The sequence below is a fragment of the Nomascus leucogenys genome, chromosome 19 (assembly GCF_006542625.1).
Source record: "Nomascus leucogenys isolate Asia chromosome 19, Asia_NLE_v1, whole genome shotgun sequence".
Classification (NCBI taxonomy): Eukaryota; Metazoa; Chordata; class Mammalia; order Primates; family Hylobatidae; genus Nomascus; species Nomascus leucogenys.
This window is the reverse complement of record NC_044399.1, coordinates 14831981-14852907: the sequence shown is the minus strand read 5'-3', so window position 1 is coordinate 14852907 and position 20927 is coordinate 14831981. Positions and strand designations below refer to the sequence as shown.

At 36.1% G+C, this 20927-nt stretch overlaps 1 protein-coding gene across 1 annotated transcript in view; it reads left to right on the top strand.

Moving 5' to 3' along the window:
- The window catches only part of NBAS (NBAS subunit of NRZ tethering complex), a 388298-nt gene that overhangs the window by 164714 nt on the left and 202657 nt on the right, over positions 1–20927 (top strand). Inside the window, exons 29-31 of the mRNA XM_030800558.1 lie at positions 7561–7663; positions 11043–11272; positions 16127–16239. Coding sequence (XP_030656418.1) covers positions 7561–7663; positions 11043–11272; positions 16127–16239 — 446 coding nt within the window. The remainder of the gene's footprint in view (positions 1–7560; positions 7664–11042; positions 11273–16126; positions 16240–20927) is intronic.

The following is a 20927-nucleotide window of genomic DNA, read 5'->3' as shown; positions in this document are numbered from 1 at the left end:
GGCCTTCCAAAGTGCTGGGATTACAGGCGTGAACCACCATGCCTGGCTGCAAAATAATTTTATTGAATACTAGACATTATGAATTTTTCCTTCTTGTATGCTATCATATTTTTGTATTTTTATAAATTTTCTTTTTTAAAAAATTAAGTTTTATTTTATATATTTAAAGTATACAACATGATGTGATGGGATACATATAAATAGTAAAAAGGTTACTATGGTGAAACAAATTAACATTCATCATCTCACATAGTTATCTATTTTATTTTGCTTGTGTAGCAGGAGCAGCTAAAATCTACTCTTTTAGCGTGATCCCATATACAGGACAATTTTATTACCTATAGTTCTCATGGTGTGCAGTTGACCTCTAGGCTTGTTCATGTACGTAACTGCTACTTTGTATCCTCTAATCTGCATCTCCTTATTTGTCCCCTCCAACCCTTTATGGTAACCACTGTTTTGGTGTCTATTTTTTTATATTTGATTTTTTAAAATTCTACATATAAGTGAAAACATACAATATTTTTCTATGTCTCATTTATTTCACTTAGCATAAATATTCTTGTACTTTTTTCTGGGACATGGTTAATTTACTTGCAAACAGTTTAATCTTTTTGCTTCTTGCAGTTGAGATGGAGGAAGAGCCCCTTCTAGGGCTCATTATTCCCCATAACTGAGCTAAGACTCTGCTTAATGCCTGTGTGTCTTGAGGTTTTCCAGCATGTGTGAGCTTGACATTATGTTTTCTTTCCCCCTTTTCTTTTCCTAGCCTCAGGCAGTTTTATCGTAGGCATTTATGGCTTCTACTTGGCTGAATATTCGTGGGGACCCTTCGCAGATCTTGGGAATTTCTTCCAGTTCTGCTGTGTCCTCCCTGGTGCTTCGTCCTGCATGTGCTTTATCTGTTTTGGTTTCTCTGGAATTTCAGTTTTGTCTTCTCAATGCAGGGACTCCACAAGTCTCTGCTTAGATTGATCCTTTCTTGTGCTGTGGCCTGGAATCTTTCTCAAGGCAGTAAACTGGGGTAGTCTTAAGAGGCATCTCAGCAGTGAGCCATGATCGTGCCACCGCACTCCAGTCTGGGTGACAGAGTGAGACCTTGCCTCAAACAACAACAACAATAAAGACTTGTTTTTATCTCTCAGGAATCACTGTCTTTCATTGCCTGATGTCCAGTATTTTTGCATATTTTTACTTGTTTTAGCCTGGATATTTAATTCATTTCCTTTTGCTTAATCTTTCCCGAATGTGAACATCCCTTTGGAAGTTCCCCCTTGATCCATGTCTTTTATGTCTTCTAAGTTCCTGTAAGGAAGTCATATTAGGAAATTATCTTGACTCAGCAATCAGATGACTTGGATTCTGGTTCTAACTCCACAGTATACCATCAACTCTTTTTTATAAAAAAGATGTTTACTGCTTCATACATTTTTATAAAATGATCATATCATACCCATGTAGCCAGCAATTAAATGAAGAAATAGTGCATTATTCTTCTGTCAATATGGGCTTCCCTGAGGCTAAGATTAGAGTGTAAGTTGTTTGTTTGGAAGGTAATTCTAGCCTCACATCAGTAGGAGAATGGGGAACTGATACAGGAAAGAAAAGGGAGCCAATACTGGTTGTATTACATAAGCGGGTTTTCCACCGTGAACTAGGGCTCAGTATTGCTGGGGTCATCTGGGAGTTGGAGGACTATTCATCTACCCTCTCGTGGCTATCACTGTTTGAGAGCCGGTATGACGAGTGTTAACTCCCTTACACTTCCAGCATAACTAACGATGCCATTTGGCAGTGGAAGTCCTTAGACAGAAGTCTGGTTGCTAAAGTAGGATGCTATCCATGTGTATGACAAGCTCACAGCAGTGAGAACTGAGTGTATATATATATGAATTGTTTGTGCTATAAGTTACCCCCCTTCAAAACACTAAAACACTATAGATTAACTTTGCCTCTTTTTTTTTTTACTTTATATAAATGGAATTATATAGTGTATAGATTTGTATGTAGCTTCTTTCTCTCGACATTATATTTGTGAGATTCCTCTGTATTGTTGGTATAACATTAGTTTGTTCATTCTCAATGTTGCGAAGTATTCCATTTTGTGAACGTAACTCATTATTTATACATTCTCTGTTGATGGACATTTGAATTGTTAGTTTCTCCTATAATTAATACTACTGCTATGAATAAATTTGTACTTATCTTTCTTCTGGTGTACATATTTCTGTCCTTCACTTGAATATCTACCTAGGAGTGGAATTGCTGAGTCATAGGATGTACCTGAGTTCAACTTTAGAAGATTCTGCCAAACAGTTTTTCAAAATGGTTGTACTGTGTATATTTCTGTCAGCAATGTGTAAGAGTTATGTCACTGCTATGTCACAAATACCTGATACTGATTTTCTTTTCTCCTATTTTAACCATTTAGATGGGTATATAGTGGCATTTCATTGTCTTTTTAAAATATGCATTTCTTTTTTTTTTAAATATGCATTTCTTACATGACTAGTGAAGTGGAAAACATTATAAGGGTATCAAAACATTAAATACCTAAGAATAAATCTAACATGAGATGTGCAGGACTAATGAAGTGGAAAACTTTATAATAGTATCAAGACATTAAATACCTAAGAATAAATCTAACATGAGATATGCAGAAGTATCTATATGAAAATTATGAAACATTGTTGAGATCCATTAAAGATCTGAAGAAATGGAGGAATACCTCATGTTTATAGATTGGAAGAGTCAATAGTGGAAAGATGTCAATTCTTCTCACTCATCTGTTTTTTTCCTGCATTCCCAATAAAAATTCCAGCAAATGTATATATTCATTTGAGAGTTGCACAAGTATAGAATCTTTGATACAGACATTATGACAGGTACATAGTTGATGCTCAGAAAATATTTAATGTGTTGCTTAATAAAGATTTGGTGAATGGGCCAGGCACAGTGGCTCATGCCTGTAATCCCAGCACTTTGGGAGGCGGAGGCGGGCAGATCGCTTTGAATTTAGCAGCTCAAGACCAGCCCAGGCAACATGGCAAAACCCTGTTTTTACAAAAAACAAACAAATATTAGCTGGGTGTGGTTGCTTAGGCTTGTAGTCCCAGCTACGTGGGAGGCTGAGGCTGGAGAATCACTTGAGCCCAGGAAGTGGAGGTTACATTGAGCCGAGATCTTGCCACTGCACTCCGGCCTGGGCAACAGAGTAAGACACTGTCTTAAAAAAAAAAAAAAAATTGCAGATGAATGACTTACTCATTTTTTAATATGTGTTGCTTAAAACACTGATAATTTTTAGCTACTCATTTCAAAGGAATAAGTGAGAATAAGTGAGTGAAAAGATAATGACAGATTTAAAAAATCTAGAAAAACTTTGTTTCATTTTGTCTCTTTCTATATTGTCATCATTTAAAGTAGAACATCTAATGAAATTAGAAATTTTGCTAAGTTATTTGGAAGTTCACTTAGAGCCAGTTACAATAGAGACAGGAAAACTGAACAGTTAATATTCATACATTCATTACGCCTGTAATCCCAGCACTTTGGGAGGTCGAGGTGGGTGGATCACGAGGTCAGGAGATCGAGACCATTCTGGCTAACATGGTGAAACCCTGTCTCTACTAAAAATACAAAAAATTAGCCGGGTGTGGTAGCAGGCGCCTGTAGTCCCAGTTACTTGGGAGGCTGAGGCAGGAGAATGGCGTGAACCCAGGAGGCAGAGCTTGTAATGAGCTGAGATTGCGCCACTGCACTCCAGCCTGGGTGACTCCGTCAAAAAAAAAAAAAATCATACTTTATAATTGTGCATTTATTTATGAATTGTTATTTACATTATTTAATGAATATTTTATTATGGATTTTGACATACTTTGTTTCAGTATTATGCTTGATGTCTGGCTTACAAAGGAAAAGATATAGTACCTCCCTGGTCCAGAGGGGGATACACTCAATTAATATGAAGAGAATGTTTATAAAAGCTATGAAGGCCATGAGAGAACTAACAGATTACTCTGTAGAAAAATTGGCAACATAGTACATCCAATATATATTTAAAAAAAGAAAAATTGGCAACAGAGTTGAAAGACATTTCAATTAGATGATATCCAAATGGTCAATAAAGAAACTAACAACTTTTTTACCTAGTAGTCATTTAGTTTATGCATAAAATAAAGGGTAACTATGACTTGGAGGTGCTTGCCGGACAGTAGGTGGAGATGCTGCTGTGAAGGTGGACATGAAGATCAGCAGAGAAGTCCGAACTGGAGTTATGGATTTGAGAGTGATCCCCATGTGTGTATGGGAAGGTTAAATTCCAGATCTGTAGGGAGACTACATAAAAATGTAAAGAAGGCTGGGAAAAAAAGCCATCTCAAGCACTAATCCTAAAGGAGTAGAATTAAGCAAAGGCAACTTTTCAAGAACTTTTAAAACATATTTTGTTTACCTAAATTTTAGGATTTAGAGATTCAGTTTAACCCAACTATCAGAGTAAAAATAAAATCCAGCAGTAAAAACACACTATTGTATATTCCTTCCTATCTTTTAAGAGCTGGCTCCAACACATCTTCCAGGAAACCTTGTTTGACTCCTCCAAGCTTAATTGAATTCTCCTTCCTAGAAATTCCTAAGCATTTTGTATCTACCTCTCTGACTGTCTCTTGCAGCTATACGGTGTTACACTGCAACTATACTACAGTCATTAACACGTGCCTTAAGTTCCCTTCTATATCATAATTTCTCCAGTGCAAGTGTTATAGCCACCATACATTCTCAGTTAGGAACTTACATATCAATGGCACTCTCTGGTAATTTAGATAGCTTTGACTATTTAAATGCCTTAAGATTTCTTTATAGCTACAAATAGATGGCCAATATTTCCAAGATCATGCTGATTTTACTCTAAAATCTACTTTTCAGCAGGAAAGCATTGCAATTGCTGCTAGATTACCTACCACCCCATCTCCCCCAACCCCCCCAAATTAGTTCCCTAAATACTTACAGAGTCCCTGAAGTTAATTTCTACTCATGGTAATCTGTTTACTGTGAATATGTAAGAGAATGTGATGCCTGTTTTCATAGTAGTTGACCTGAAATTGATTTTAATTATTTTATGCATATTTCCATGGCTTGGCCTTCAGTACCCATAGAATATTCTCATACATATTCTAAAGGGTGTCAGCAAATCTTCACAAATGCAAGTTTTACGAACTTGAGTACACTACTATTTCTCCCTGGGAAATCCACATCTATTCCAAAGCTGCAACTAATGCATTTGTGTTCAGGGATCTGTCTGTTAATTTGCAAACCTCTTGGTTAGTTTCTTCAAGTTCTACTCTTGATTCTTATTTACTGAATATATTCTTAAAAAGGCCCTTGTAAGTAATGCATAATAGTTTATTTTTATTAGAACCTTTACTTACGGCTAGCCATGTGTGAGAAAACGTTAGTACCATCTGCCCCAGTGTTGATGGCTTCCAGAAGAACAGCTGGGCTGTAAGAAATTGAATTCAGCTAGACAGTGCCTAGGTCTGATTTTATCAAGTGTGTGCAAGATGGACACTTCATCAAACATTCTGCTACTTCTCTGCCTGTAAGCAATCTGAAAGAGTCCTCCAGTTTTTTTGAAGCCTAAAGAGTTCACATACCCAGGTCAGACAAATGGAAACATTTTATGGATTGTTCTGAAATACTTGAAATATATCAGTTTGTTTTGTGTATTTGTCCGCTGGCAGAAAAAAAGTGTTCTCTTATGCCTAATTGCATATGGAACAAGAGTAATTCTTCCTTTCATATAATAAACATAAATGCATAGGCAAATGAAGCATGTGCTTATTAAAAATTTTAGGAGAAAAATATTTTAAAGACTCTATCTTTCACTGTAATTATCCCAAATAGATATTTTTCTATAGCAATAACTATTAAACACATACAATCTATCTGCCCTGTTTTTAATGCATAGCGTTTGGAAATAGTGATGATTTTTAAAGGCATTGTAAAAGATAAAAAATAAAAAGATGCGTGAAAACGAAACATCATCTAGTTGGTATTTGACCAACTTAAAACGAAAACCTGCTCTTCTTGAATAGTGATATTCATGATTATCTAGAATGTCAAGACTAGAAAGTAAACATAAATGATGATTCCAAACTCATGTGTATTTAACTAAGATGAACTTTGGAGAGAGGCAGAGAGAGTTACAGCATATTGTCTCTCCTACTAGACTCAATATTAGAATCATATACATGACTTAAAAAATAAAAAACCGAGATGTATTTGTAACTTCAGATTCATTCATTCACATTTGTTGAATGTTTATTACATACCAGAACAATAGGGGGGTCTTTTCATGTATTTTGGTATAAGTTAATCTTTATGCTATACCAAAAGGGATTCTAAAGTTCAGAGAGATTAGAGAATTTATTCAAATCCATGGGTAATTTAGCTGATTCTTATATTTAGGAGCATCTTGCTTCAATGCCTGTGCTTTGTCAAAATTAATCTCATTTATTGCTTATCACTGAGGTGGGCTTTCAGTGAGGAATGTGAAAGTCAGGAATATTAAATGACTTGCTCACAATCACACAACTAATTTGTGACTATGGGTGAATTTGGGAACAAAACCCTTTCCCCTGCTGTAGGAGAATCTAACAATTAATTCTCTAGCTCTGTAACTTTGGAAATCAATATAAAGTGATTTTTAATCAACCAGATTATAGAGGCCGCACTACTTAGATAAAACAGATCTCTGATTGGTAAATTGCCTCTGGCCTGGAGGAACTGTAAATGAACTAGAAATACCTGATAGGGGTTTTATGCTTTGGGCTTTCCTGAGTGTGTTACAAGAGATGTTGGCTGCTTTAGGACATGTAGCTTCTTCCTAAGCCGGACACAGCAACGCCAGCAACTACTCTCTGAGGCTCTGGCTGCTTGTGCTGGGGCGGTCACCTGAGAAGGTAACTCCTGGAGTGCTCTGTGAGTTGCTTTGTGGACTGCTGCCAGTAGTCTCACTGTAAGAAGCAACTGATGCTGCCCTGCTGGTGAGCTGCGGTTCTTGTCCCCCAGACTGATGGCAAATGTGGCCTGCGGTTGTCCTATGGATGTGAATGTTCAGTTGAAGTCAAGAAGACCCCTTGACAGGGATTGCTGAGTGATGAGGTGGAATTTGAAACCAACCTCTGTCATCAAGCTGTATCATAGCTGCTTTATCTTGCAGTGGTTCATTTTACCTTAGAAACTCACAGCTTCTTTACCTTTACCGTAATTACCATTCAATTCCATTCCAGCCTGTGTCTGCTCAGGCTATGACACGCCGCTTTGTCACCATCTGTAGCATTGATGCATAGCTGCCCAACTTTCCCCTCTATCTTTAATCCAAGTGTTTTCCTGTCTATTTAAAGGAGATATATTCCTTTTGATCATCTGGGAGCTGATGTGGATGTAGAGTGGTGGTACCAGTTTTTGTTTTTGTTTTTTTAACTTTTGACCATTTGAAGAAAGAGATTTTATTAATTTTCTTTCCCTCTTCCTTGTCTTTTTTATGTGTTTTTCTAGGCAGCCTCCTGTCAGTGAGTCTCATTGGAGAACGTTGCTGCAAGACATGTTAACTATGCAGCAGAATGTATACACATGTCTGGATTCCGATGCCTGCTATGAGGTAACTCTAGAACCATACACGATTTTTTTTTTAATTAAACAATTTTGATTGTTATAGTTTATTGGATACAAGAATGATGACCATAGGCTACCCTGGAAGTAATATTATTTAATAATAGCTAATAACTGACTAGTGCTTTATAGGTTGAGCACTTTATTCCTTAACCTCCTGTCTCCCTTGTCTTTTTTCATTGCAACACTATCTATTTAGTACGTTAATCATCAGCTAGCAAATGTGAGTCGTACTTGACCTTTCTCACTTCCATAGTTTTCATGGTCACTAAAACTTGTCTAATGCATCTGAGAAAGACCTTGAAATCTGTCCTGTCTTCATCTCTGCTGAACTGCAGCAATCCCCCTACTTGTTTCCCTACTTCCAACTGTCTGGTTACACTGATAAAGAGTATTTTTCTAAAACAAATCTTTTCATGACACACCCCTTCTAAAAATTTGTTGTTGTTCCATATCAATAATCAAAAAGTAGCTCTACTCCTTAGCATGACATAGAATGCTACAGAAGATGCCAGCTCCCTTACCCCTTCCACTTTTGTCACTGTCCACCATGTACCCTATGGTGCAGTAGCACCATCAAGCCTGTCATCAGTTCCTTCATCCACCATGCTGTTTCATGTTTCCCTCACTTTGCACATGTTGTTCCCTTGGCCTGGAATATATTCCTCCTTCTTTTACTTAGAAAACTAATACAAGTTCAGAACTCAGCTCTCTAATTATCTTTGTCCTTCCTCATAAGTTGCCTCTACTATAGTCTTTCTTTAAAATGTAGTTATTTGTTTATTTGTGCATTTCTTCCATTTGGTCCTCAGCTCCTAGACAGGCATTATTATATCATGTGCACTCTCATATCCCCTAGTGCGTATTATAACATATGGAATATAAAGGATACATAAGAAATGGTTGTCAGGTGACTGGGAGTATAATCCAGGGGGATTTACTCATTAATTTGGAAGAGATATGTACACGTGTGTGTGTGTGTGCGCGTGCGTGCGCGCGTGCGTGTGTCCAATTGCCAAGTCAGAGGCAGATTATCAGTATATATATTTCCATTTTCTATGTGTAAAATCTCCAAGTCAAAGGCAGTTTACCAGTATATATATTTCTGTTTGTGTGGAAAAAATGACCTAACTCATTTTTAGTAACATGCAGTCTAAAACAAGTTTTTTTAATTTGAATTTTCTTGTTAAATAAGCCAGACACAAAATCATAAAGAGTATTTCTTGTGTCGCTTTGCTCTTATACCGCAAAGCATAACCCATTGATGAAATCAGAATTGTAAAAATAGGTCTCTGCCTTGTAAAATTGTTTGGTTTTTAAAGTCAGGGTGATTTTAACAAAAGAGTGCTAATGTAGACTGTTGAGAAATGAATGGTTTTATATTTGAATTTCAAGTTTTTAAATGCGTGAATAACTAATGTTTTTATTGGTGATTACAGTCTCTGACCACATACAACTGCCAGTGTCTTCCCCTTTTGCATCTAAAGCAAAACCTGAAACCAACTTCATTCGAACATAATTTGTATGCACATGAGATCTAAAACCCAACTGTCACTAGTGTGTTTGAGGTAGTGTTTGTACATTGGAGTGGCATTATTTTGAAACATTCCTGTTTCTGATTCTGAGTGCAAAATTGGCAGTAAGTATATTACATTTGAATTAGTTTCTGTGTGGAGTAATCCATCAAAACAACTCATTATATTACATTTTAAAAATATTTTAACACCTTTTTATTAGGCTTTGATATTTTAATGACTTCTGTCCATGGGTCTCCCTTGTTGAGAAAACATTTGAAGCCATATTATAACAGTTTTGAAAAGGCTCTAGGAGACAGTAATATAGATTTGACAAACTTAAAATTTTAAACATAATTTAAAATATGCTATGTTGTCTTAGTGACTTGGTTGTTAGATTTTGCTGTCCTTGGGAAATAATTTGAAAGTTCAGTGGCATAATTTTGAAAATGTTAGATAAAGATTTATTTATAGCCTGTAGAACAGTAATTTATGTTGTTCATTTTAGCAAACTGTTCCAAGTTTTAGGGTGAATATATTTTTCAGTACTGGACATTGACTCCTTACAGCTTACTTGAGTAGACCAGAGAAATATGAAGAAACTATGACATACAAGTCATTTGGATTAGACGTAAGCCATTTTTATCTGTCAGATATAAGTGATTAGGGTTGCTCTTTAATGGTTTGCTTTCTGTCACAGTATCTATTTTATAGCGGATCCCTCTTAGATATAGTGTTTTTATCCTTATCAGATATCTTAGCAAAGACTTGTCTAAAAATGCCTTCTGCAGGAAGCCTAGACACAAAGAAGTGAAAATAAGGGCATCCTGTAAAGATCGGATGGTCTTCTTAATTATATTGAAAACTCTTGCTTCTCCATGAAATGTTACTTTTTAAAAATCTCTTATTTCTGTGCTATCCTCATCCAACTGTAGAGTGACAGGGAAGTGCATGTTTGGGGAAGTTCTTAGACTAATTATATGTAACATTGTTAATGTATGTTTAAAAGGATTGCTTTGTTTATATAAACAATCTCAATTATGGAAGTAGTTTTATGTTAATTGATGTTGTTGTCTAGTAGAGTACAATGATATTCGTATGACTACCTTCAGTGTCTCTTGTTTTATTTAAATAATTTTTAATATGTATGTTATTAAAAAACTCTACATTATAATATATTGTAATTTTAATGACTGGTTGTAAGTATAGCATTTGCAGCATGGCTGTTTAGTTCATAAGACTGAATTCAGATGCTTCAAGCAGTTATGAATTATATGTATTATATTCAAATATTTTTCTTTTAAGAAATTAAAATGGGGCTGGGTGCAGTGGCTCATGCCTTTAATCCCAACACTTTGGGAAACCAAGGTGAGAGGATTACTTGAGCCCAAGAATTTGAGACCAGCATGTGGGCAACATAGCAAGAACCCATATCAAAAATGAAAATTAAAATTAGGAAAAAGAAAAAAAATAGAAACGGTTAAAAATAGTTTTAAGCAAAATGGGCCCTGTTGAGAGTATGTCTAATCCTGTTTTTAATGAATATCAACTTTGGATACTTGATCCACGTATTTATTGTAATAAATTAAAATATTATGCTTAATTTTGGTTTAGTCAATGAAATTATTCTTTCTAAAAGATTTTTTTTTAATTGAGGGGAAATTCACATAATGTAAAATTAACCATTTCAAAGTATACAGTTCATTGTCATTTAGTACATTTACAGTGCTTGCAGCCACCACCTCTAGGATGGATGTGTTTTTAATTTCTTTCATCTGGATTTCAGAGCCTTCATTTCATTGAGAACTGAATCTTCCCTCTCTATAACTAATTCCAGTTTCTCCTTTTTCCCAGATATTTACAGAAAGCCTTCTGTGCTCTAGTCGCCTTGAAAACATCCACCTGGCTGGACAGATGATGCACTGCAGTGCTTGTTCAGAAAATCCCCCAGCTGTTATAGCCCATAAAGGGAAACCCCACTACAGGGTCAGCTACAAAAAGAGTATTGACTTGGTTTTGGCTGCCAGCAGAGAGTACTTCAATTCTTCTACCAACCTCACTGATAGCTGCATGGATCTAGCCAGGTAGAATAACTCCATATTCTTCCCTAAGACGGAGGGGGAAAGTCAGAATGTACAAACTGCATTGTTATTCTTTCCTTTACCAAATATATTATCACAGGTACAGATTGACTACACTATCTGGGGCACAGTTATTTTTTGCCTGAATATAAAAAGAAAAACTATGTTATGAATGTCCATCAGCTTCTTAAACATTTTTCTCCAGCGCGCTTTCCCATGGTCATTTTTGCTGATTATAAGGCTGTGTATTTCTCTTCTGTTAGAAGAGATTCATGTGATAGCCTATAAATTAAAGTTCTGAAAATTTTCAGCATACGTAGGTAGTGCCTGTCTCGTTCATGTAGCTTTCACTTTGTTTAGAGGCAAGGGACCTAAATGCCAGGGCATAAATCTTTAAAAAAAAAAAAAAAAGAGAGAGACAAGGGACCTGATTAGATGATAAACCTCCGAAGTCACTTCCTGGCTGAAATTTCTAGACTATGAATTCAATTCCTCTCTTATCCCCATTGTACTCCTATTTTAGCCCACCCATCTTATTTAACACTAGAAAGGTGTGTTCATGACCTGAATTCTCATAATTAGGTATATACAATTGCAGTGATTTTTTTTAGAATAATTTATTCAGGATTTAAGGTTGCTTTTTATAAAGTTAGTTTTTTATAAAATTAAAAGAGCATAATAAATCTAGATCAAGGAATAAAACATGTATCACCTCTGTATTAATGAATCTTAAAAGCTTAAAAAAGATAATCTTCCTTGTTCAGCATTTCAGAAAAGTGGTTTACAGACGGTCTCCAACTTAAGACAGTTCAACTTCCAATTTTTCAACTTTATGATAATGTAAAAGTGATATGCTTTCAGTAGAAACAGTACTTTGAGTACTCATACAACCATTGTGTTTTTCCACTTTCAGTTCAGTATTCAGTAAATTACATGAGAAATTCAACACTTTCCTATAAAATAGTCTTTGTGTTAGATGATTAAAAGCCTAGCCAAACTGTAGGCTAATGGAAGTGTTCTTAGCACTTTTAAAGTAGGCTAAACTAAGCTATGATGTTTGTTAGGTTAGGTGTATTAAATGCATTTTGAATTTATGATATCTTCAACTTGCAATGGGTTTATTGGGACGTAACCACATTGTAAGTCGAGGCACATCTTCAATTGTATTATGTCCTCTGTCCCCTGCCTTCTGACTGATACGCTGCTGTTCTTGCCACTAGCCATTTTCCAGCTCTCGTTTGCAGTGTCTAGTTCCTCTAATACGTATTTCTCCTTCCATTTGTACCCTGGACATCTGAGTCTGTTTTGTTTCTCTTTGCCTGAGATCCCCTTTCCAGACCCTGCTCTACTTTTCTTACTCAGAGTTGTGTTGATCCTCATTCATTTCTAGAGACATACTTTTTAATTTATTTTTTCCTCCTCAAGGCAACTGGCAATTTTTCTGAGCCCCTGAGTTTGTCATGTAATCTCTCAGTTTTTGTTTCTTGATCAAATAAACTGAAGAAAGGTAGAATCCCTTCAGTAATAAGGTGGCTATGGTCTCTAACAAATTATTTACTTATTTGTTATTCTTACTGTGTCTGATTTTCTAACACTGTACATCCTAAGCTTATCCTGTTTTCTCAGATTTTCTGGTTAACAGTCTGTAAGAGATTATACATTTTATTTGATAGGAATTATCCACTCAGTATTTAAATAAAGTAATGAGACTTTTGAGCCCAATCATTTGCCCACTATTTTGCATATTATACCTGTATATAGTTTTACAAAAATGAGATAATAACTATACATTTCTTTTTATTACACACTTTTTTCAGTTGTTTATTGAGCTAGTATATACAGATCTGCAGCATTTTCATATGCTTTACAGCATTGTGTTGAGTGGTTGTGCTAGATTAGTTCTTTTCTGACTGCATTTAATACACCTTTTCATTGTCCGAGAAGCAGCAGAGTGTAGAGGTTAAGAAAACAGCAGTTTCTAAAGCCAGATGTCTATGTGCAAATCCACTTTTTTCCAGCTAACAGCCATGTGACCTTGGGCCAGTCATCAGGGCCTCAGGTTCTTCACCTGTAAAATGCGGATAATAGTAGGATTATATCATAGGGCTATTGTAATATTAACTGAATATGTAAAATAGTTAGAACTGTGCCTGTTGTGGATGGATAATGCAAAGTGGAATTGCTGAATCGAAGGGTAAGCACATGCAAAATTTTGGTGTTTGTTATCATGTGGCACCAGTTTATTTTCCATTACCTAAGGCACTAAAGGGCCCCTTCTCTAAATTAATTTTCAGTCTTTACAGTGTTTGCCTGTTGAACAGCTTCATTTGCACTTTTTCATTTGAAACTTGTTTCTAGCCTTTACTTATTTTTCTTTTGGGGTGTTCATCTTTTTCCTATTGATTCTTAGGAGCTTATTTTAGGGCATAAGGAATACTTGCCCTATGCCTATCTCAAATATTTTACTGCATTGCCAAGTTTTTATTATATATGATTTATTTTTCCAATTGCTATTCAGAATTTTTTAAAAATTGTGGTTCTTTTGCAATTTCTGTCATCCTTTGAAAGACCTTTAAATCCCAAGACTGTTATGACAGGTTTTCATATTTTTTAGTGCTTTGATAGTTTTATTTTTTACATTTCAGTTTTATCTTTATTTGGAATTTATTTTGATATTTTGATTATGGTAGCACTTGGAACACCTTCATTTTACAAACATGCCGTATGTGTGTAATGTGGCACCACACTGATTGCAACCCGTGAGCCTGGGTATATTTCAGTGTTTACAGTTATTTTGAATGTAGAAAATAACCCATACATTCTTACCGATTAAAGTATTATTTATTAATTAGCATTTTATTGAGGAAGCAATAAATATTTAAACAATACAAAATGGATATATTGGAGAGATTCATTTTTCCCCCAGACAACTAATATTTATTTCAGACCTAGCAAAGCTTAAAAGTAACTCCTCCACCGAGTCCCCCCATTCCCCCGACACCCGTGATATCTTATCTCAGAAGGAATTATGTTTCGCAAACCATGTTATTGAACTTGACAAAGTTGTTTAAAGCGGTTAGCTCTCTCTTTTTTCCTAAGTGATTCTATTTTTATTTCAAATGATGAAAGTACCAAATAGAATAGCCTTTGAAACTGGGAATTGTATTTCCCCTCAATCTTTTTGGCAGGTGTTTCCCAGAGATCATTTAAAAAGCCGGTCCTTCTATATTTCCCCTTCATTGCATCTCTTTCTCTCCCACAAGGACACACTTTCATTTCACAAACATGCCCTGTGTGTATAATGTGGTACCAAACTGATTGTGACCTGTGAGCCTGGATGTATTTCAATGTTCACAGTTATATTGAATGCAGGAAATAGCCCTTACATTCTTACTGATTAAAGAGTTATTTATAAACTCTTTATAAATAAATTGTTGAGGAAGCAATAGATATCCAAACAATACAAAAAGGATATATGTATTGACAATTAGTCTCCCTCCTCATTCTCGTTCCCCTAACTTTATTCTTCAGTCATTTTTAAATATCGGTTTCTTATGTAAACTTCCAAAACATTTGATTAAATGTTACCTCTTCTTTCTTAAATCATGAATAAATTCTTACTATTATGCATACCTTTCTGTGCCCTGTTTTTTTTTTTCACTCATGTTCTGTATTGAAGGTTTTTTCATGTGAGTACAGACAGTTCTATTTTATTCCTTTTTGATGGTTGTAGAACATTCCATTATATAATTTATTTAATTTGTTCCTGATTTGGTATACTTTCTTTCATTTTTAAAAACAATTTGGTAGTGAGCATCCGTAATTATATGTCTTTGAGCATGTGCGAGCCTATCTGTAATATAAATTTTTAGAATTTATTTGTAATTTAGAATTTATTTGTAATTCCTGGGTCTAGAGTAAAAAATGTAAAAAAGTACATTTACAATTTTGATAGAAACCATGAAGAGGTTATAGACCTTTCACACTTGAATCAACAGTAGATGTGAGTGCACAACTGATTTAAATCCTCCAGTTTTACGAGAGCAGACTTGGCCTGTATCTGTCACTCAGTCATATGGATGCCATACTGGGGCTTAGATACCTGCATCTCGTGATCTGTGATTCTAGCATTCATGAGCCCTTTACCGCCTGATCTGTCTTTCTAGTCTTACATTCCAATGTTCCTCTAAACACCTTTAGAGAATGAGTTTATTCATTAAATGAAACATTTATTAAATGCAGTTTCTTTGAATTTAAACAAAAATTTACTTTAAATATTCCATAGGAATCCCACATTCTTAGCTTAGCAAATCACTTTCTCCTGTAGTTCATCTCAGAACTGTGTATTACCAACAGATTTCTCCTTTTTTGATCAGAAACATGTTCTCTGTGCAGTTTCCTAAGTCATTTCTTGTTTCTTTTGAGACATCAAATTGTGACCACATCAAGACATTTCTGTTTTTCGTAGAAGAGAAACTGAAAATTATCTGAACTTCATCCTTTAAAATTTTTTTTTGTAATAGAATCATAATGTTTGCATTCAGCAGTAAAAACGGCACTAAACACAGAGTTATGATGCTTCCTACCATGATGCCATTATGTACTGTGGATGTAACTGTGGGCAATTACTTCACTTCTGTGAGCTTCAGTTTTAGCTCCCTGAAAAGGCAGATAGATGATGATGTCTGCCTACCTCACAGGCTTGCTATGAGGATTAAGATAACAGAAGGCATCCAGTGGAATGAATTCCTGGGATGTGGTAGATTTTTGATAAATATGTGTTAGATCTCATGATGTTGAATATAGAAAGGTGAACATACGTTGCTTCTTTTTAAAAATTTATCTAATTTCTTTTAGGTGCTGCTTACAACTGATAACAGACAGACCCCCCGCCATTCAAGAGGAGCTAGATCTTATCCAAGCCGTTGGATGTCTTGAAGAATTTGGGGTAAAGATCCTGCCTTTGCAAGGTGAGTTTTCTACTTACTGTTGGATTGTTACTAACTTATATTGCAGCAATTTACTAGTATTCTTTTTTAGTTTTTAAAACTAAAGAGTAGCTTTGGTCATGTAATCCATTAGCAATAGATCCTGCCCTTGACCCATTATTTTAAATGAAATCTCAAGTGGAAACCCAAAAGAAAAAATAAAGCCAACATTTTACCATAAATTTATTTTTTAAATTTCACACGTATAACATTTAAAGAAATAACATCAGTAACAGAGCAGTGAGGCTATAGGGTAAAAACAAAAAAAAGATATTGGGGATTATGGATGAGAATATATCAGATTTATATCAGTTTTGATATACAATTTATTTCTGTATTTTGTTTCCGTTGCATAGTTTTATAACTAGCTGTAAATAAAAAAGTTTTTTTTCTTTTTATGCTTGACTCAGTATCTTACGTCCATCTATTTTTTTAAAAGAGGGAATGATAAGAAATTTTTGTTTAGAATTTAATTACTAGAGATATCTTAATATTACTCAACTTCTTTTATTTAAATATAAAAGTCAACTTGGTATCATCCCAAACAAGCATCCTGCTACAGAGCCACTTGTCTCATCTGTTTATGCTGTGAGGACTGTTTGCATCTCATGGTGTACTGGACCTTAAACCTGACCTTCCCTGTTGAAGAAGGTAGATTTTCTGCTGCATTAAATCCTGGACCTCTGTGCCCTAAATGAACAGAGTGGCTTGGTATTATTAACAGTGTGCGTGGCTGGCTTCCTTGTAATCTGTTATCTCTGTTCTTAACTCTGGAAATATTTGAGACTGATGGTGTTAGAGGTTTAGATCTCTTATGAGTTCCTTGGTGTCTTTGTCCTGTGTAGTGTTTAGAGTTGGATGGATTTTAGAGGATATGAGCCAGTAGAGACATTCTCATGTTTTCAGTGGGTTTCCATTGTGGCTTGACTAAAAGTTAAAGTTTTGCATCTCAGACAAATTCATTAGGCTGGGCACAGTGGCTCACACCTGTAATCCCAGCACTTTGGGATGCTGATGTAGGAGGTTCACTTTAGTCCAAAAGCTTGAGACCAGCCTGGGCAACATAGTGGTACCCTGTCTCTACAAAAATTAAAAAAGTTAGCCGAGTGTAATGGCATGCGTGTGTAGTCCCAGCTACTCAGGAGGCTGAGGTGGGAGGACCGCTTGAGCCCAGGAAGTTGAGGCTGCAGTGAGCCATGATCATGCCATTGCATTCCAGCCTAGGCAATAGACCTAGAACCTGTCTCAAAAAAACTTATTAGACTCAAAAGAGGTAATATTATTATTACTTTGAATATCATTGTTTGGAAACAACTTGTGTGTGATTATAACTATCTTGTATCTTAAGCAATTTTATCTAATGTGATTGCTGAATCACTAGAAAATTTTATTCATTTGTACAATTCATGTAATTTTTGAGCTCAAAACTTCTTAAAATTGTGAAGATTAATCAGGTTTACTTTTTTCAATTCTTAAATGTCTGAAGTCATTAACTACTTCCCCCTCAAATATTTATTTAATTGCAATTTTAGTCAAGGAAGAATCCAGAGCACTATGAAACCTTTGCTCTGTTTGTATCTCTTGTTAGGCCGTGCTATTACAGATTCGACTCTGTGTGTGTGTGTCTGTGTGTGTATATGGGTGTCTGTGTTTTACTTCCTTATTTAATTCAAGCAGATTGGTATAATACAAAAAATTTTTCTTACAGTCCACCCAAGTGCTACTGGATTTTGAAATATTACATTGAGCCCTGATTTTCTGTGCTGATCAATTAGCAGGATTTTTTGCTGGTAGTATGTGTATATCAGCTGCTGGGTTTGAATACCTGCAACCAAAACCGCTGCCCTGCTGTGGCTTCTGAGAATTTTCTGACTGAGGAGTATTTTGAGTATTTTAAGAAAGGCATTTGCTTTCATGTCTTGACAGCTTTCCAGCTTGATATATTGATTTGGAGTTTCCTATTAGAATGACTGTCAGAAAACCTTCTGGATGTGAAGATGGAATATTGCCTTTGTATACTTTTTGTTGTGTTTATCTCACAGATGCCATTTAGGTTTTAGCTTCTTTTGTATTCATCAGTAATATTGGAGAAAGAAAACAACTTGATATTTAGACATTTATGGTTTAGGTATTTTTATTGTAGTCAGTGTACATAGTTCATTTTGTCATTTTGCTTTGTTTTGAAGCCTTCTTTGCCTACACTCCAGGAGTTGCTGTTTCTCATCAAGTAAAGGCTAGCAGTTCTAACTAAATTATAATCAATGAGCTAATTGAAAACAAGAACAGAAGTTGCATGTAAAAATGACTCCCTATGTGTGAGTCTTCTGTGAAATATTTGTGTGTGTGTATATGTGTATGCTTTTCTCTTTATTTTGGGTGTTTATGTAAATTTTTCTTTTTTTTTTTTTTTTTATTATACTTTAGGGTTTTAGGGTACATGTGCACAATGTGCAGGTTTGTTACATATGTATCCATGTGCCATGTTGATTTCCTGCACCCATTAACTCGTCATTTAGCATTAGGTGTATCTCCTAATGCTGTCCCTCCCCCCTCCCCCCACCCTCTTAATGGTTAAATGAACAGCCTTTGAATATTTCATTTGGTCCACATGTTCTTTCTGTAATAGGGTAAGTCAGCTTTTCTGACTTACAGCATTGTAGTTACACTCAGCCTGGAGCTACTTCTGCCACTTATTACTGGGTAATTGGGGGCAAGTTTTAACCTTTTTCTCATTTACCAAATGGGGGTACTAATAAGAATCTTACAGAATTGCTTATAAGGAATGTCTATACATTTATAGTGCCTAAGATATAGTAAGGACTGTACAATATCAATGATTATTTTTATACTTAAAGGTATTTTTTAAATAATCATAGAATTAGTGTGGTCTTACCTGTCTTCTCATTCTCCCCTCTTCCTTTCTCTTTATTCCTTTTTCTTTTCTTCCTCAGATTCTTCCCCTCCCTCCTCAGCATCTATATCATTGCCCTCTTTCCACCCCCCTTTTGCTTTCATTTAATAAACGTAAATTTAGGCACTTACCCTACTCTGGGAACTGAAATAATGATGGGGACAAGGCACATTCTATGACTTTACAGGGTTATCACACTGATAATGAGACAGGATTACCCCAGAGTGTCATGTGTGAGTTTACATTCTGGTGCAGCCGCTTTGAGCTGTGTAACCTGTGGCAACAGTATCTTTGAGCTTCACATTTCTCAGATTGGGATAATAATAAAATATTTCTTACACATCCTGTAAGTTACATCTGGAGAAACCTTGTATTAGAAGATTCCATTCTTTATAAGTATTTCTGTGAATATGTCAGTAGGTAATAATATAGCTAATATTTATTGAGTGATTTTTATGTTCCAAATATGCTTTACATGTATTCACTAATTCTCAAAATGCCCTTTGGGCATTGTATTAGCCTGTTTTCACACTGCTATAAAGAAATACCCAAGACTGGGTAATTTATAAAGGTAAGAGGTTTAATTGACTCACAGTTCCACATGACTGGGGAGGCCTCAGGAAACTTACAGTCATGGCAGAAGGCAAAGGGGAAGCAAAGATCTTCTTCATCTGTTGGCGGGAAAGAGAAGAGTGTATTTGAGAACAAGGAAGTGCCATGCTTTTAAACCATCAGTCCTAGTGAGAACTCACTATCATGAGAACAGCATGGGGGAAACCGCCCCCACGATCCAGTCACCTTCCACCAGGTCATTCCCTCAACACCTGGGGATTACAATTCAAGATGAGATTTGAGTGGGGACACAGAACCTAACCATATCATTTCACCCCGGCCCCTCCTAGATCTCATGTCCTCACATTTCAAAACCAATTGTGCCTTCCCTGCAGTCCCCCAAAGTCTTAAGTCATTTCAGCATTAACTCAAAAGTTCAAGTCCAAAATCTCATCTGTGACAGGACAAGTCCCTTCCACCTAGGAGCCTGTAAAATCAAAAGCAGGTTAGTTACTTCCAAGATACAATGGGGGTACAGGCATTGGATAAATGCCTCCATTCCAAATGGGAGAAATTGGCCAAAGCAAAGGGGCCACAGGCCCCTGCAAGTCTGAAACCCAGCAGGGCAGTCATTAAATCTTAAAGCTCCAAAATAATCTCCTTTGACTCCATGTCTCACATCCAGGGCACACTGATGCAAAGGGTGGGCCCCCATGGCCTTGGGCAGAATGGTGGCTCACGCCTCTAATCCCAGGACTTTGGGAGGCTGAGGTAGGTGGATTGCTTGAGCTCAGGAGTTTGAGACCAGCCTTGGCAACATGGCAAAACCCGTCTCTATTTTTTAAAAAATTAAAAAATTAGCCAGGCTTGATGGCGCATGCCTGTAGTCCCAGCTACTTGGAGTGCTGAGGCAGGAGGATCACTTGTCCTAGGAGATTGAGTCTGCAGTGAGTTGAGATTGTGCCACCGCACCCGAGCCTGGGCAATAGAGTGAGACCCTGTCTCAAAATAAAACCATGCCCTATAAGGTGGTGGTATTGTTTCCAATGTTCAGATGATGAAATCAAGGCACAGGGAGGTTAAGTAACTTGCCTAGGTTGCCTAGGGTCATCCAGCTAGTTAGAGGTGGAGCCAGGATTCAAACCTAGGTACTCTGGCTCAAGAACCTGCATTTGTAACAGTAGAGAATACTCTACTGAGGAAAAGG